At 44.4% G+C, this 18,816-nt stretch overlaps 1 protein-coding gene across 3 annotated transcripts in view; it reads right to left on the bottom strand.

Moving 5' to 3' along the window:
- LOC134323869 (diacylglycerol kinase beta) overlaps positions 1 to 18,816 on the bottom strand; it is a 144,129-nt gene that overhangs the window by 68,108 nt on the left and 57,205 nt on the right. For all 3 annotated transcript variants that reach the window (XM_063005430.1, XM_063005431.1, XM_063005429.1), the window contains 10 exons: positions 18,547 to 18,596; positions 18,177 to 18,251; positions 17,225 to 17,344; positions 16,987 to 17,104; positions 16,155 to 16,243; positions 15,466 to 15,582; positions 13,978 to 14,076; positions 13,750 to 13,857; positions 12,173 to 12,246; positions 9,915 to 9,989 (listed from right to left, as the gene is read on the bottom strand). In XM_063005430.1, coding sequence (XP_062861500.1) covers positions 9,915 to 9,989; positions 12,173 to 12,246; positions 13,750 to 13,857; positions 13,978 to 14,076; positions 15,466 to 15,582; positions 16,155 to 16,243; positions 16,987 to 17,104; positions 17,225 to 17,344; positions 18,177 to 18,251; positions 18,547 to 18,596 — 925 coding nt within the window. The remainder of the gene's footprint in view (positions 1 to 9,914; positions 9,990 to 12,172; positions 12,247 to 13,749; positions 13,858 to 13,977; positions 14,077 to 15,465; positions 15,583 to 16,154; positions 16,244 to 16,986; positions 17,105 to 17,224; positions 17,345 to 18,176; positions 18,252 to 18,546; positions 18,597 to 18,816) is intronic.

Below are 18,816 nucleotides of genomic sequence, written 5' to 3' on the forward strand. Positions count from 1 at the left end.
TTATATAATTTTGATCATTTAGTAATAATTTACGTAAACAGCTATAGTGTATCAATAGGGACATTATTTCTTGATTCTTTATAATTGTTAGAGTTGGTATTGGTAGAGTACATACCACAAAGATCCAGAGGTTTTGGGGACCTGAATTGAAACCTTGCATGTGATGAGTATCTGGGCTGTTCCCTGAAATATCTTAAAAACATATGTACATAGGAGGATATGTACAATTTTTTCTCCCAATCTAGTCGTATCCAATCACCCAATTGCATTACGCTTCCTCTCTACTGATGTTGACCTCCACTCTGACTAAGGAGAGTTGTGACTAAAACATGCCCTCTCCGACACGTGTGCAGTAGCCGACTGCATCTTTTCGCCTGCACGAGACGAGTTCATATGTGGATCAGCTTTGTGTACGGAGAGACACACCCTGATCACAGTATCCCCCATCTCTGTGCAGGCACCATCAATCAGCCAGCAGAGGTCATAAATGCATCAGTTATGAGGAATCCCCTTCAGCAACTTTCCCTGGAACAACAAGCCAATCGTTGCTGGTGTAGGCGTCCAGCCTGCCGGGTGGCAGAGCTGAGATTTGGGCCGACAAGTTCGAGATGTCAGCTCTGCTGTGCTGGTGCGTTTTACTGCTGCGCCACCTGAGCACCCTTGCCATGGTAATCTTAACACCTGTTACATTCTTTAAGGTTTTTTTCACCCCCCTCTATGATTTGATTTCTGAAACAGTTAATTCTAAATAAAGGTCTATGACACAGCCAACCAAGCCAATGTATTTGTCAGTCTGGCTTTCTCAGAATGACCACAGCTCTGATCGTGACTACATGAGTATACAGGTTGTGGGGGGTGGGAGGCTGAGTAGTTAGGAGAGAATAGATTGGCTGCTCTCTCGTCTAACAACTCTCTTTTTTTGCTGAGTGAAATGGTCTGTTGAGCAACTCAGAGGCACAAAATGTACTCAAGTGAGACTTGAAGCGTGTGTCTGAGTGTGTGCACTCCTCTGAACCGTGGTAATTGCTGATCTGTTTCACAGATACAAAACTGTGAACCATGGTTCTTTAAGTAGTGGAAATGTGATCAGCTGAGAATTGAGCCTAACAGACAATTAACACACATTAAAGTGTCAACAGATAATAAAGATCACTCAGTTTCTTTATCACTGCATCACATTTCTTTAAAAGTCTAATATTATCAAATGATAAATTATTAAAAAAGCTTTGAAACAGCCACTAGAAGAAAACACACAGAAGACAGACTTCGTTCATGGCTAAAATTACACTTTTAAGCTATACACCGATCAGCCATAACATAAAACCACCTCCTTGTTTCTACACTCACTGTCAATTTTATCGGCTTCACTTACCATATAGAACTTTGTAGTTCTACAATTACTAACTGAAGTCCATCTGTTTCTCTGCATGCTTTGTTACCTCCTTTCTGTTACGTGGAGAAAGGAGGACTCAAATGCAGAATTCAAAATCAAAATGATATTTTATTTTTAATTAGAAATAAACAAAAACAGAGGAAAAATGAGAAACAAAAACCCAATCGGAAAGTCCGATGGTGCCACAGAACTGCTGGGAAAAGAAAAACCCAAAAAGGGAAAATAACGACGTGGGACGCGAACCCCGGTCGTCTCGGTACGAGCCGGGTGCGTTGTCTCCGCGCTATTGTGGCGCGGGTAAATAAGAGACGGGGAGCGCTTTAGGCGCTACAGTGTCAAAACACGGGAGTAGATTACTCCCGGCAATCACTAGCCCCAGCACAGCGGAAGGCTAGGATAGAACGCGACCGGCGTCTGCTTTGCTGAGGTTCGCAGCTGAAGTACGCCGATCTAAAAAAGAGAAATAACAGAGTTAGATACACCAACTGCGAGTGCGGATTCGAACCGGTGAAGGCTGCGCGAGAACCGAAAGCTTAGCGGTGTCGCCACCCAGCGGTTCAGGAATCCAATTTTCGGGTTGGATCTAAAAGGATGTGCGGTTGCTGTACCAAGCGGACACGCTTGATGTACAGCAGCACCGCTAATGCTAAACGCATAAACAAAAGCAGCGCGAGGGCTGCACGGCGTCGCACCACGCTAATCCTAATAGGGACAATAACGAACGGTTACCTCGACCTTGCAGTCTACACACCCGAATGGCGCATGCCACCAGGGGATACCGTTTTACCTAGGAAAGGAGCGTGGACGAGCAGCCACATAAGATCAGGGAAACAAACAAAAGGTGCGACACCCGCCGCTGTGCAGAGCTGGCTTAAATAGCCAGCTTGACAGCTGCGGGTGATCAGCCCTAATTGGTCCTCCTGCCACTTAAGGCCTTTGTTTGCCTTGCTCTGTAAGACCTACTTCGCTGGGAACTCGGGGTGCATTCACCAGCTACCGTAGGTCTCCTAATAGAACCCCCTCCTCTAGGGACAGCTCCTGAGGTCCCAAGACCCGCAGCACGGTTCCGGCGGAACTCGCGGATCAGTTCAGGGTCCAGGATCTGCCGAGCCGGTACCCATGAACGTTCCTCAGGGCCGTAGCCCTCCCAATCCACCAAGTATTGGGTGCTACCCTGAACCTTCCTGCAATCCAGCAGGCGGCGGACAGTGAAGGCAGGGGCACCCTGGATGATACGAGGGGCGGGAGGCTGGGGAGGGGGTAAAACTCCCCCGCACATAAATGGTCGGAGTTGGGAGACGTGAAAGGTTGGATGCACTTTCATCCTGGGAGGAAGCTCCAACCTATAGGTCACCGGGTTGATCCGCCTGACCACCTTAAACGGGCCAATGTACCTGGGTGCCAGCTTGTGAGGGGCACCTTTGACGGGGAGATCCCTCGTCGACACAAGGACACGTTGGCCCGGCCGGAAGGTGAGAGCCGGCTGCCGCCTGCGGTCAGCAGTGCGCTTCATGGAGCGCTGATTGGCCACAAGTGCCTGCCTTGCTTTACGCCAGGCGGCGCGGCAGCGGCGGACATGAAGCTGTACAGACGGGACCGCTACTTGCTGCTCCTGCTCAGGAAAGAGCGGAGGAGGGTACCCGAACTGAGCTTCAAACGGTGACATTCCTATCGCCGAGTGATGCAGGGTATTGTGAGCAAATTCAGCCCACAATAATTTATCCGACCACGTGGCCGGATTCCCTGCCGTCAGGCACCTGAGCATCTTGCTCAGATCCTGGATGAGCCTTTCCGATTGCCCATTCGACTCGGGGTGATACCCCGAGGATAAGCTGGCCTTAGCACCAATGAGTTGGCAGAAGGCCCGCCAGCACTGGCTTACAAACTGCGGGCCCCGATCAGACACAATGTCTGATGGGACCCCATGCGCTCTCACCACATGTTGCAGGATGATCTGCGCAGTGCCCATGGCGGATGGTAGCTTGGGCAGAGGGACAAACAGGCAAGACTTGGTGAACCGGTCGACAATTACCAACACCGCTATGAACCCTCTAGACTTTGGCAAGCCTGTCACAAAGTCTAGAGCAATATGGGACCACGGTCTTGAAGGTATCGGCAACGGATGGAGAAGGCCTCGTGGGCGCTCTCTGGGGCTCTTATTCAGAGCGCACACAGTACAGGCACGGACGAAGTCACGTACCTGATTCTCCATCCCCGGCCACCAAAATCTTCGGCGCAGCAAAACCAGGGACTTAGTCACGCCTGGGTGCGCCGCAAAAGGAGAGGCATGAGCCCACTCGAAAACCTGACGCCGTACAGTAGTAGGTACATACAGCCTGTCAGGAGGTCCCCTACCGGGGTCGGGTTCGGCCCTTTGGGCGTCCCGTATGACCTTTGAAATGCCCCAGGTGACTGGGGCAGCTATCTGGGTCGAGGGAATCACGGGATCAGGCTCGGTCTCCGGCCTGGTTGGTTCCCACTGTCTAGACAGGGCATCCGGTTTAGCATTCTTGGACCCCGGTCTATACGACAGCGTAAAATGGAACCTACCGAAAAATAAGGACCACCGTGCCTGACGCGAGTTCATCCTTTTGACTTGCTGGATGAATGACAAGTTCTTGTGATCAGTCCAGACAAGAAAAGGATGTTTGGCTCCCTCGAGCCAGTGTCGCCACTCATCTAAAGCCAACTTAATGGCTAGAAGTTCCCTGTCTCCGACCGGGTAATTCCGCTCAGCCGGAATCAGGCGGTGCGAAAAGAAGGCACACGGATGCAGCTTCTTTCCTGGCCCCACTCTCTGGGACAATACTGCCCCAACCCCAACCTCAGAGGCATCCACTTCGACCACGAATGGCTCCTCAGGGTCAGGCAACTGCAAAACAGGAGCAGTTGTCAAGAGAGCTTTCAGTCTGTCAAAGGCTTGTTGGGCCTGCACTGACCATTTAAAGGGCCCCTTACCAGTAAGGGCTGTTAGTGGCGCGGCGATAGTGCTAAAGTTCTTGATAAATCGCCTAAAAAAGTTTGCAAAGCCCAAAAACCTTTGCATTTGGCGAACAGAACTTGGAGTTGGCCAGCTCTCCACAGCTTTAATTTTAGCCGGATCCATACGAAGGGTGCCCTGTGACACTATGAACCCTAGGAACGAAACCGAAGGGGCGTGAAAGACGGACTTCTCCAGCTTGACGAAAAGATGGTGTTCGAGCAAGAGCTGGAGAACCCGTCGGACATGCCCTATATGTTCGTCGATGGATCGGCTAAAAATGAGAATATCGTCTAGATAAACGTAGACGAACTTATCAAGGGTCTCCCGTAGGACCTCATTGATGAATCTCTGGAAGACTGCGGGGGCATTCATTAACCCAAAGGGCATCACTAGATACTCATAGTGGCCAGTGGGCGTAATGAACGCAGTCTTCCACTCGTCCCCCTGCCTGATCCGGATCAGGTTGTACGCGCTGCGTAAGTCGAGCTTTGTAAAAATTGAGGCTCGCTGAAGGGCTTCAAAAGCCGTAGCCATCAGCGGCAGCGGGTACCGATCCTTGATCGTAATAGCATTTAGACCGCGATAATCGACACAGGGGCGCAATGTATCATCCTTCTTACCAACAAAAAAGAACCCCGCCCCGGCCGGGGAGGAAGAAGGACGAATGAACCCCTGTTTGAGCGCCTCGCGCACATACTCCTCCATGGCAACCTTCTCCGGACCGGAGAGTGAGAAAAGGCGCCCCCTAGGAGGGGTAGTGCCGGGCAACAAGTTTATGGCGCAGTCGAACGGTCTGTGGGGGGGCAAGTCCCGCGCCCTGGACTTGCTAAAAACCTCCTGAAGATCATGGTACACAGGAGGAACTGTGGCCAAATCCGGGGTCTCCATTTGTGGTACTGGCGGGTTGAGATTCGTGCCGGCCTGAAGCAAGCACGAATCTCTACACCGTGTTCCCCAAATGAAGATTGACCCGGTGGCCCAGTCGATCTGGGGGTTGTGTCTTTGCAACCACGAAAATCCCAGGACCACCTGGAGGTGAGGAACGTGAGTCACTAAGAAGGTGATCCGTTCCTCGTGGTCCTTCAGACGCAACGTCAAGGGCTGCGTCCGATGGGTAATCGGGCTGCCCGCTACGGCTCAACCATCAACAGCATGGACCGAGACCGGCTTGGTTAGCGGCTGGACCTCTATCCCCAGCCTGCGTACCAGATCGATGTCAATGAAGCTCTCTACCGCTCCCGAATCGACACAAACCTTGAGGTTTGTATTTCCCGAACCCCAAGACAATCGGGCCGATAAAAACAGGCCCTGACCAGGGATGCTAGTTTGGCCCTCTCTCGATTCCCTGGTTCGAGAGCGGCCTACTAGTTTAATGGTCGGCGGGGTCTGGAGTGGGAACCTGACGCCTGAGGGGCGTCAGGTCGTGTCGACCCCAATTGCATGGGTTCGGGATCGGGATTATGCGGAGGGGAGCTAGGAGGGACCAACGAGCGAGCAAACGGAGGACAGGAACCCCGTTCCCGCGCTCGCTGGCGAAGCCGGGTGTCTATGGACGTGGCCAGTGTGTAAAAGGCCTTAAGGGTGGTAGGAGGATCTCTAGTGGCCAGCTCGTCCTTTACCTTACTGGAAAGACCGCGATGGAAAATAGCGGTAAGGGCCCCTTCATCCCAACCACACTCTGCTGCTAGCGTTCGAAACTCAATCACGTAGTCTGCTACTGAGCGACCACCTTGGGTGAGTTCGAGAAGGCGTGGACCCACCTCTTGGCCCCCCGCAGGGTGAAAAAATGTCTCCTTAAGAGCCTCCTTAAAGGAGCTTTCAGACGAACATTCAGGAGCGTCTTGCTCCCAAAGAGCGGTAGCCCATTCCAATGCCCTCCCAGTGAGAAGGGAAATGATATAGGCCACCTTAGAACGTTCTGTGGGGTAGCGAGACGGCTTTAGCTCAAACGCTAACGAGCATTGGAGGAGAAATCCGCGGCACTTCTTCGCTTCTCCCGAGTATCTCTCAGGAGGAGGAATGGGCGTGTCACGGATTACAGACTCCCTAGAGTGAGCAGCGGGACTAGGAGTGGGCCCCGAGATGGGCACTTGTTGGGCGAGCGCGGCTACGCGCTGCACCAACTCGGTGAGGGCTACCTCATGCCTGCCCAACGCCACCCCTTGGTGGCGTAACACGTCGGAAACGGTTGTGGGTTCTGCTGAGTCCATGAGTGGTCGCACCTTTCTGTTACGTGGAGAAAGGAGGACTCAAATGCAGAATTCAAAATCAAAATGATATTTTATTTTTAATTAGAAATAAACAAAAACAGAGGAAAAATGAGAAACAAAAACCCAATCGGAAAGTCCGATGGTGCCACAGAACTGCTGGGAAAAGAAAAACCCAAAAAGGGAAAATAACGACGTGGGACGCGAACCCCGGTCGTCTCGGTACGAGCCGGGTGCGTTGTCTCCGCGCTATTGTGGCGCGGGTAAATAAGAGACGGGGAGCGCTTTAGGCGCTACAGTGTCAAAACACGGGAGTAGATTACTCCCGGCAATCACTAGCCCCAGCACAGCGGAAGGCTAGGATAGAACGCGACCGGCGTCTGCTTTGCTGAAGTTCGCAGCTGAAGTACGCCGATCTAAAAAAGAGAAATAACAGAGTTAGATACACCAACTGCGAGTGCGGATTCGAACCGGTGAAGGCTGCGCGAGAACCGAAAGCTTAGCGGTGTCGCCACCCAGCGGTTCAGGAATCCAATTTTCGGGTTGGATCTAAAAGGATGTGCGGTTGCTGTACCAAGCGGACACGCTTGATGTACAGCAGCACCGCTAATGCTAAACGCATAAACAAAAGCAGCGCGAGGGCTGCACGGCGTCGCACCACGCTAATCCTAATAGGGACAATAACGAACGGTTACCTCGACCTTGCAGTCTACACACCCGAATGGCGCATGCCACCAGGGGATACCGTTTTACCTAGGAAAGGAGCGTGGACGAGCAGCCACATAAGATCAGGGAAACAAACAAAAGGTGCGACACCCGCCGCTGTGCAGAGCTGGCTTAAATAGCCAGCTTGACAGCTGCGGGTGATCAGCCCTAATTGGTCCTCCTGCCACTTAAGGCCTTTGTTTGCCTTGCTCTGTAAGACCTACTTCGCTGGGAACTCGGGGTGCATTCACCAGCTACCGTAGGTCTCCTAATACTTTCATGCTGTTCTTCAATGGTCAGGACCCCCCCAAAGGACCACCACAGAGCAGGTATTATTTGGGTAGTGGATCATTCTCAGCACTGCAGTGACACTGACATGGTGGTGGTGTGTTAGTGTGTGTTGTGCTGGTATGAGTGAATAAGACACTGCAGCGCTGATAGAGTTTTTAAACACCTCACCCTCACTGCTGGACTGAGAATAGTCCACCAACCAAAAAAAATATCCAGCCAACAGTGCCCCGTGGGCAGCGTCCTGTGACCACTGATGAAGGTCTAGAAGATGACCAACTCAAACAGCAGCAATAGATGAGCGATCGTCTCTGACTTTACATCTACAAGGGGGACCAACTAGGTAGGAGTGTCTAATAGAGTGGACAGTGAGTGGACATGGTACTTAAAAACTCTAGCAGCATTGCAGTGTCTGATCCACTCATACCAGCACAACACACACTAACAAACCACCACCATGTCATTGTCACTGCAGTGCTGAGAATGATCCACCACCTAAATAATACCTGCTCTGTGGTGGTCCTGTGGGGGTCCTGACCATTGAAGAACAGGGTGAAAGCAGGCTAAAAAAGCATGCAGAGAAACAGATGGACTACAGTCAGTAATTGTAGAACTATAAAGTGCTCCTATATGGTAAGTGGAGCTGATAAAATGGACAGTGAGTGTAGAAACAAGGAGGTGGTTTTAATGTTGTGGCTGATCGGTGTATGTGCTTAAAGACAAATGTTATTAATCAGCAAATATCTTATCTGCTGTCTCTCATCGCCCATTAAGCTCATTAAGCTGGCATTAAATCCTGTTGTCAAAAATACCACTGGAACTTGCAGTAATCTTTTTAACTTCAGGCAAAAGAAAAGCTGTCTGGCCCTTATTAACACTTATTATTAAAAATTACAAACAGCCGCTGCCCTTAAAGTATAGAATAAAAATAGACTATCAACAAATGACTAAGAACAACCACAACTTTAACCTCATTAATAGCAAAAGAATCTATTATTTACATAATAAAACTCACACATAATATAATCTAGTGTTTGTGACAGGTCAGCAGGTAGTGGAATTATAATAGTTATTTATTACTTATTTATTATTATTAATCACATTTGATATATTTTTTTTGTTTTCAAAAGGACTGAAAGTAAACAAAAAATTAAAACCACATATGCATATTAAAATCACATATGTGTTAGTATAATAACACATCAAATTAGTCTTAGACCACTAGTGAAAATTCTTTTTGTATGTTTCTCAAATTCAACACAGTGCTTTTCATTACAAGTCCTTTAATTTAAAGTGGACACTTATGTGGCACAGTGGAAATTTGCACTAGCCCACTACTGCTGGAATCCAGAGTTGAAATCCCCAGCGGTGCTATCGACCAGTCAGACGTCTACATACAGACATGATTGGCTCTGTCTGAGGGGGGTGGGTGAGGCGTCCTGTCTGGGGTGTGTTATGACATTGCGCCCAGTGATTCCGGAGACACTGGACCCACTGCAAGGCTGACCAGAATAAAGCAGTGATAAAACATGGAAATAAAATTAATTAAAACAGTTAGAGTGAAAAGTTTTAAATTATGCATGGTCCTGTAGTTTTCTGATTACCTTCCTGCAACTGTGATGCACTGTGTATTCTGACACCTTTCTCTCAGAACCAGCATTAACTTCTTCAGCAATTGGAGCTACAGTAGCTCGTCTGTTGGATTGGACCACACGGGCCAGCCTTCGCTCCCCATGTGCATCAATGAGCCTTGGCCGCCCATGACCCTGTCACCGGTTTACCACTGTTCCTTCCTTGTACCACTTTTGATAGGTACTGACCACTGCAGACCGCGAACACCCCACAAGAGCTGCAGTTTTTGAGATGCTCTGACCCAGTCATCTAGCCATCACAATTTGGCCCTTGTCAAACTCGCTCAAATCCTTACGCTTGATCATTTTTCCTGCTTCTAACATCAACTTTGAGGATGAAATGTTCACTTACTGCCTAATATATCCCACCCACTAACAGGTCTAATAGGTGCCGTGATGAAGAGATAATCAGTGTTATTTACTTCACCTGTCAGTGGTCATAGTGTTATGCCTCGTCGGGGTATATTATATGTACAGTAATAGGTGCTTGAAATGGCATTTGCACCACTGGGGGGCTTTAACAGTGGCTGTGTGAGTCACAGCAAAAACTGAATACTGCTAGACTTTTCTAAATTTAGGCTGTGACCATCCTTTATAGAGAAATGTACTGTGTAAGTCAGTCAGTCTTACACAGTACTGGGTAAGTTAGTCAGTCTTACACAGTCTTACATTTATTATCATTTACAGCTATTTCTCTGTTGACTTACCCTGCCATGGGTCCTCCGCGATCCAGACTATACACCTGTCTGGGGTTGAGCAGATACTGGAATTTCCGCAACACTCTAGAAGGAAAAATGTAGAGTTATTTGAATAAATATGAGAGCATATCATTTATCAACAGTTGCAGAAATTGATCCAGTTACATAATGTATGTTGATACAGTGTCACTGTTCTTAAAACGCAAAACTGTAATCAAAGTATTTCAAATGCTTTTTTAAAATTGTAGCATGTAATTATTTTTAAATGAACATTTATTCATTCATTGTCTGTTTTACCACCATTATCCTATTCAGGGTAGTGGTGGGTCCAGTTCACTGGGCAAAAGTTAGGAAACACCCTGAACAGGTCACCAGTCCATCACAGGGCAAACACACACACACACAACAATTTTTAGTAGCACCAATTAACCTGACTGCATGTCTTCAGACTGTGGGAGGAAACCAGAGTACCCAGAGGAAACCCACACAGACAGAAGGAGAACATAAAAACTCCACACAGAAAGGACCATTCATTAATTCATGAATTGTCTGTTTTTATCCTATTCAGGGTCACGGTGGGTCCAATTCGCTGGGCGAAAGGTAGGAAACACCCTGGACAGGTCGGCAGTCCATCACAGGGCAAACACACACACAACAATTTTTAGTAGTGCCAATTAACCTGACTGCATGTCTTCAGACTGTGGGAGGAAACCAGAGTACTCAGAGGAAACCCACACAGACAGGTGCAGAACATGCAAACTTCACACAGAAAGGACTATTCACTCATTCATTGTCTGTTTTACCACCGCTTTATTCTATTCAGGGTTGGGGTGGGTCTAATTCGCTGGACGAAGAGTAGAAAACATCCTGGACAGGTCAGCAGTCCATCACACACACACACACTCAGGGCAATTTTTAGTAGCGCCAATTAACCTAACTGCATGTCTTCAGACTGTGAGAGGAAATTGAAGCACTTACCAAACTCCACATAGAAAAGACCCGAGGGGACCTGGGAACCCAGGACCTTCTTACTGTAAGGTGACAGGGTTACTTGATATTCATATATTCAGTTTTTATCAATTCATAGTTTACTAAGCTATTTTGCCTAACCCTGTACACGACATTCAGCATTTAGCAGACGCTTTCATCCAAAGTGACTTACAGTACTGTGACAGTATATTGTTTAAGCAATTGAAGGTTAAGGGGCTTGCTCAAGGGCCCAACAGTGGCAACCTGTTAGTGGTGGGGCTTGAACCAGGAACCTTTTGATTCCTAGTCCAGTACCATAACTGCTAGGCTATAACTGCCTTGAGACACATTTACAACTACAATAAGTGCCTAAACACCACACGTGCACATTATTGGGCAGCCTTTAGTAACTTTGACAGTTTGTACAGTAGTTACTACAACATTCTGTTTGCTACAACATTCTGCCTTGGTGAAACAAAGCACAGAAATGAGAGCAAGAGGAGCAGGGAGAGAGAAAGAGAGAGTCTGAAAGTCTGAAACACATCATAGAAAAGCTTTTAGTCTGGAGCATTGCTCATTATGTAGGGAGGGGTGATAACTCGAGCACTTATAAGTACTGAAAACACTATTCATTCACTGTGAAAGAATATAAGGGCAGAGTCAAGAGTATAAAACCATCAAGTAAGCTTTCAAAATACAGAGCTGAATAGATATAAAATATAGAGATGGAGTGGAAAGAGTACTGAATGATTTAGAGATGACCAATTTATTCTCTTATTTGCATTGAAGGAACAGTCCAAACAGCGTTCTTGTTCCTGATCTGGGGCAGTTAGTTCGTCTTTGTGTGTGCTTGACTCTAATAATAGGGAATAATCAGGCCATTATTGGTATTTAAAAGTACGTTGCTATGGTGACAATCCTACTGGATCCCAAATTGGTCCTTCGGCAAATTGAGGAAGTGTGGTGGGTGGTGAGAGCTGTAACAACACCTACATTCATCCTTCTTCAACAGCAGTGCTGCCTCCTGTTTGCTTTGATGATATTTAGGGCAGTGCTGACAAGCAAGAATAGCAGCAGGACACTGCAAACCGTGAGCGTACTGCTCTTACAAAGTAGAACTGCTGCCCACTGACAGTCAGATTCTAAAAAAATCTGCTTAAATCAGGCAACAGAATTGTGAGAACATGGAGTCACATATGTGATGCTTTAAAAATACTTCCACTTCTAAACACGTGAAATGATGAGGTTTGAGAACACAAATACATTAAAGATCAGAGATAAACAGAGAAGATTTGTACCTTTCTCCCTGTCGTCCACCACTCCTCGGGTTAACCAGCACCAACAGAGGATGTGTTCCAGGGAGTGGAGTAATCTAAAAATAGATGACATAGATGACACAGAGTATTTCTTTATTAAATCATTCATTCATTTATTCACTCATCTTCTGTAACTGCTTGATTTTGATTAGATTTAGATCAGGGGTGTCCAAACTTTTCTTGTTGGGGCCAGATGGAGTAAAAAATATGCAAGCATGGGCCACAGACTCTTTTGTAATAAAACAAATACAAACAGACCTACAGACAATCTGAAGTTCAAATTTATGATGCAGAAAAAGGAGCATTTTGTGAAGATGTTTTAGGGCTGATAAACCCTAAAAGATCCAGGGGAGGACCTTCAGCTCTGTAGACAGCCCTGGCCAAGCTCTAATTTCCCTCCCAGCCAGCTGTATGTTCTCTCATCCTTTACAGGTGACGTTTGATTCCCAAGAGATGAGGACAAGAGAGATGTTGTTGTTGGTATGGCTGGTGGGAGTCTACAGCAAGGTGCAGGAGTTGAGAGTGTCAATGTTTCCAATACAAGGACAGCCACTTTCAGTGGGAGTGAGGTCTGCGGTGCTGGTGTGAGCCACTTTCATTATCTAAATCTATTAATACATTTATATATTTTACAGACAGTAACTGGAGGGGAGGTTCAACACAAGATCCCCAGGCCCTGGTGCTATAAAAGCTACTATTATTTTAAAAATATGCATAATACTGCTTTGTGTTCCTAGAAGCAGAATGTTTACTTCTTGGGTTTTTTACATTCCCTTTTTTTTTTTTTTACTTCATCTTATTGTCATTACTGTTAATTAAATAAAAACTTGACAGTGATAATTGCTTTGTTAGTGACTTTAATAATGTTCATTTTAATTAAATCTTAGGATTTTAACATCATGTTTTACACACTTTGGTTGGCGGCACGGTGGCTCAGTGGGTAGCACTGTCGCCTCACAGCAAGAAGGTCCTGGGTTCGATCCCCAGGTGGGGCGGTCCGGGTCCTGGTCCGGGTCCTTTCTGTGTGGGGTTTGCATGTTCTCCCCATGTCTGCGTGGGTTTCCTCCGGGAGCTCTGGTTTCCTCCCACAGTCCAAAGACATGCAAGTGAGGTGAATTGGAGATACTACATTGTCCATGACTGTATTTGACAAAGACTTGAACTGATGAATCTTGCGTAACAAGTAACTACCGTTTCTTTTATGAATGTAACCAGTGTGTAAAACATGACGTTAAAATCCTAATAAAACAAACACACTTTGGTTACATTCATGACAGAACAGGTAATTACTGGTTACACAAGATTCATCAGTTCAAGTCTTTGCCAAACACAGTCATGGACAATTTTGTATCTCGTACCTCCAATTCACTTAAAACTATTAGCTCCCGGAAGAAACCCATGCAGCCACAGGAAGAACATTCGAATTCCACACAGAAAGGACCCGGACTTAGGGATCGAACCCAGGACCTTCTTGCAGTGGGGCGACAGTGCTACCCACTGAGTCACTGTGCCATCCACTTTAATAATGAAATGAAAACACTAGCACTAAGTTTGCTGACCTGCAGGGCTTGACCATCTCCTGTGAACTTGAAGCACTGGGTGGAATCATCAGGACTGGTACTCGGGGACGACTCACCCTCTCCTCTTTTTACTACAGAGTGACGGTCCTGCACAGGACCAGAGACACAATATCACAATCGACAAGTATTTGGTGAACTTTGTAACTTGTAAACTGGTTAAAAACTACACTTAGGCATATCGGTAAGCTGACAGAGCATTGGACTGACCAGTACAACAGGGCAAATATAAGATGGCAATAGGGTATGGTCCTTCAATGCCCCACCATCACAGTCTGACTTCACATGTGATGCACACTTGTTATGTAGCTGCCAATAAAACACAAAGAACCACATACTTAGCAATGATATATGCTAATAAAAACAGCATGGTATTACCCTAAATTCTTATTCTTATCAGTACCTAAATGCCACATTAAGTACCACCTTACAAGCATAACATAAATATTACAATGTAGTTGTTATTTGGAAATAAACACAATGATAAAATTATATTTATTAGAATAACTGATTATTAGCTTTAAACGTCGTAACGTACGTATAGTAAAGGAAATTATGCCGCCAAGAGGAGAAAGTAGGCATTACAACTGTGTGCTTTTAAAGCAAAAATATCAAAAATAGTTAGGACAAAATAAATAAATAAAACCAGATAGCATTGATTTGCAAACTCTTTTACAATTACTAAATTGCAAACAGCACAATAATTGATATCTGTTGCTCTCTAGCAACTTTTGTAAATACATACTAATCCTCATACTAATTAGATACCTGCAAGACATTCTGAAAAAATTGGTACGGGGCAATGTAAGACAGCTAAACAATGTTTCTCAATACACATTTGCAGGGAATTTAGGAATAACATTACTATCAGATCCAGATAATTATGAGAAATTTGTGTAAAAACAACGGCAAAAACTAATACACAATGCCAGTGATCTTTGATCCCTTAATCAGCATTGCATTAAAACTGACATGCTGCTGCTCAGGTGGCGCAGCGGTACAACACGCTAGCACACCAGAGCTGGGATTTCGAATACATCGTATCGAATCTCAGCTCTGCCATCCGGCTCGGCTGGGCAGCTGCATGAACAACGATTGGCTGTTGTTCATAGCGTAAAATAAGCTGGATAGGGACTCTTCATAACTGAGAGTCAAGGAATAATGCTGATCAAGGTGAAAAGATGCAGACAGCTGCACTCGTGTCGGAGGGGGCATGTGACAGTCTCGCTCTCCTTAATCGGAGTGGGGGTCAGCTCCAGTGAAGAGGAAGCATTATGCAATTGGGTAAAATTTGGACGCGCTAAAATCGGGAGAAAAAAAGAGAAAATGCATAAAAAAACTGACATGCTTCTGTAGTAAATCTAACCACTTATTTATTTTTGTAAATAATGAACATCATGTTTTCTGGGCCAAGGAGAAAAAAGGACCATACTGATTGTTACAAGCATGAGTCAAGACATATTGGTGTGTTAGTGCCAATGGCATGGAGTAGCTTGCACATCTTTGAAGGCACCCTTAGGGCTGAGGGGTGCAACATTAAAAGTCACACTGAAATACATAAAATAGAACAATATTATAAATAATCCCTGTGTAAAATATTTTGATCAGTGGAGATTTTCACTGGTAATACATACACACTTTCAAGCAAAAAGCAAACCTATCTATCCTCAAAGCCACCTGACAGTGATGTTTACTTACAGTGATTTGACACCAAACACAATGAAGGCCTGTAAGTCCCTGATAGCATTTGATACTTCGGTGACATCGATCACATTTGGTTGGTGAATTTCCCTCCATCCAGACATGCTGCATAGCCTTAAAATAGGAGAGGGAGGATCTTTTAGTTTAGGATGTGTGTCAAACTTAATATCTACATTTTCCTGAGCTACAGTGGGGACCAAAAGTCAAAATCACTAGGTAATATGTTTTTATTTGACATTACTGTATTATTTTGAATACAATGTTTATTTTAATTACAAATTGAATAATCAGCATAGCAGTTTAAGTAAAAGGTGAGAATCATTAAAATATATAATATGAAAATGTTGTACAGTATTATATGTACCATCACATTTTATTTCATATGTTTAATAAAATACGGCAGCAAGTTCTATTAGTCTAGTGTGCCTTCAGGTAAAACCTGTAATTACCGACAGTTAAATAAGTATATAACAAATTAATTACATACAATTACACAATTTAAGCTATAATAAATTAAGCAGGTTCACAGATGACTAACAAATCTCTGCACTTGCTGTTTGCATACTTACAGATCCATTTTGGAGTGTAAAATATATTTAAAGGCCTGCAAAGAGTCAATTCCATATGCGAACTGTGCCAGACTGTAAAAGCAAAAATGAGAGAATAGTGGGTCCCGAACTACTCACGTTAGTGTGTCTGCGAGACTTGGCATAGGTGCTGATGCAGGCAGCAATGTCTTTGGACACACAGCGCTCATGGACTGTGTACTTGCATACTGTCAGAAATGTAAAAAAGAAGAGAGTGTACATAAGGAGAAGTATATATCACAATATGACCTATAACAAAATGCTGTAAAATGATATCTGATCAGTTATTCATTCCTATAATTACTGTTATCTTGGCTTGGTAAACATTAATTTCATTTTCATTTAATTTTTAAACATCATTATCTTGTGCCCCAAACAGGCCTTGTGTACTCACAGATTTGAAACATCTAGACTACATTGCCATCAAGTGGCCAAACATACTGGATACAATTAAACATGTTTGACCAGTTTGTTTAAATATATTGGTAGATAAATGGCAAAAAATGTATAGAAATATACTTCCTTTGTTTAAATAATGCAGCACTACTGTGGGCTAAAACATTTTTAATGCATTTTCTCCCTTTTTGATCTTTAGCGCATTTTTACCCAATTGTGTTATGCTTCCTTTCTACTGGTGCTGACCCCTGCCCCGATTGAGGAGAGCGAACTGACACACGCCCCCTCTGACTGCATCTTTTCACCTTTTCACCAGGTAATTGCATCAGTTATGAGGTCACTATCCGCCATTTCCCTCCCTGGATAAACAACAGCCAAACGTTGTTCATACAGTCACCCAGCCCAGCTGGATATCAGAGCTAAGTTTCGAACCGACGAGTTTGAAATGTCAGCTCTGGTGTGCTAGAGTGTTTTTTTACCGCTGCGCCACCTGACCATTCTATGGTGCATGAATCTGTTGCTATCAGATGCTTACGTGAGCAGCAAAGGCCTTGTTTTCGAACTCCTAACAGCATAGTGTGACAGTAGTTGCAGTACGCTGGCTTGTTGAAGTGCTTTAGTCTCCACACATGCTGCCCGTCTTCTTGTACATTCTGAAAGTAAATGATTGTGAAAGAACACATTATTATAGTATCACTTATATACTAATGCTAAAACTTCAAACCGCATGCACACACACACACACACACACACACACAGGAATCCTGACTCACCGTCTCCATTCCCAGCAATACCAAAAGGGGTATAGTGGTCATTCCTCCTCTGATCCACTCCTCTAGTGTTACTGTTCCATCCCGATCATAGTCAATCTCCTCCATCATCTCCTTTAGAATCTACAACCAAAAATACCATTTACAAAAATTTTAATACAATGTATGGTACTAAACACTTTGGATCTTCACATATTCATTAGCATTTTGGCATAATCTGACACATCTTGTTAGATAATAAAGATGTGGGGTAATAAACTAGACATGTAAAACTAATGTAGTTGGAACATTACTGTTTATGTTATATGGTTTCTTTTTTTAGTTTTAAAATTAATATAATCAGTGCTATTTTAGTCTTGTGTTGGTAATAAAAGTGCATTATTTAAGTCATGTTAGCACATATCAACAGATAAACCTGCTAATACAGTAACATTTGGTCACAGTATATTTTAGAGTTAGTGCTCCAAACAAATGGACACATTTTAAGATTTTTAAAATAAAATAATTAAATAGAATTGCAAACTGTGCACTTATTTGGTGTGTATTACTTATATAGGAAATCAGCTTTTGTTATGTGAGTAAATACTATAAAGTGTCTATAAGGGCAGCAGCAAGGAGGGAATATAGAGATAAAAAGTAGAAGAGATTGTGTCGCTGTATAGATTTCTGTTAATCCCATGCGTATATATTAATGTAAAATTAATTTAACAAGTAAGGTCCTAAGATCCTATTCTGCAGACTAAAATGACAAAAGAAATGTAAAAAATTAAACACAGTGACCTTATAATAGCTTACTATATATTAAGTACAAAGAAGTGTCTTGGTACAAAGAAGTACAAATTCTTGTCCCTAGTAATTCTCCATTTGCTACAAATGATTGACATTAGATAAAAATATGATGGATTATTTCACTAGCAAACATGCACTCCACATACAGTGCTGAGTTGGAGCTTACCGGCCGCAGCTCTGTTGAATCCCATTCCAGATATTCTGCTACATGGACCATCTGGTTGATGATACGATCAAGTTCCTGAGAAAATAATCATAAAGAAGTTATATAATGTATGTCCTGTACACTAAAGCTGATATCTAACAGTAATACAATCATTATACAGACTACAACCAGCACAGGACTTGTTCTCTGTAAGACTTTCTATCTACTTCAATCCAAAAACACAATCAACTGACTCTCAAGTGACTGAGTTTAAAAATAAAAGTGAAAGTTATGTAATAAAATAGCCCTGATGACACAATCCAGTGATAAAACAGATATACTGTTACTGCAGCTTCCTGTAATCCAGAACTGAAGAAGTGTAGATACTTACTGAGCTGTCCAAGAGGCCGTTTCCGTCTGTGTCATAGAGCCGGAACATAACTGAAGTGTGACAGAGAAAAAAAAGAATGAGACGTAAATAAACTCATCTTTTAAACTGTTACAAAATTAGTAGCACAGTCAGTATATGTTTTTCTGCTCAAACTAAAAGGACTGATGTTTGTTTTAATCATGGTCAGGAGAAATTAGGTCCGGAAGTCAGCTGAGATAAGGGGGGCCAGTACTAGGTGAGGACAGAAACTGATATGTGTGATATGGTACT

This window comes from Trichomycterus rosablanca, chromosome 12 (assembly GCF_030014385.1).
Source record: "Trichomycterus rosablanca isolate fTriRos1 chromosome 12, fTriRos1.hap1, whole genome shotgun sequence".
Lineage (NCBI taxonomy): Eukaryota > Metazoa > Chordata > Actinopteri > Siluriformes > Trichomycteridae > Trichomycterus > Trichomycterus rosablanca.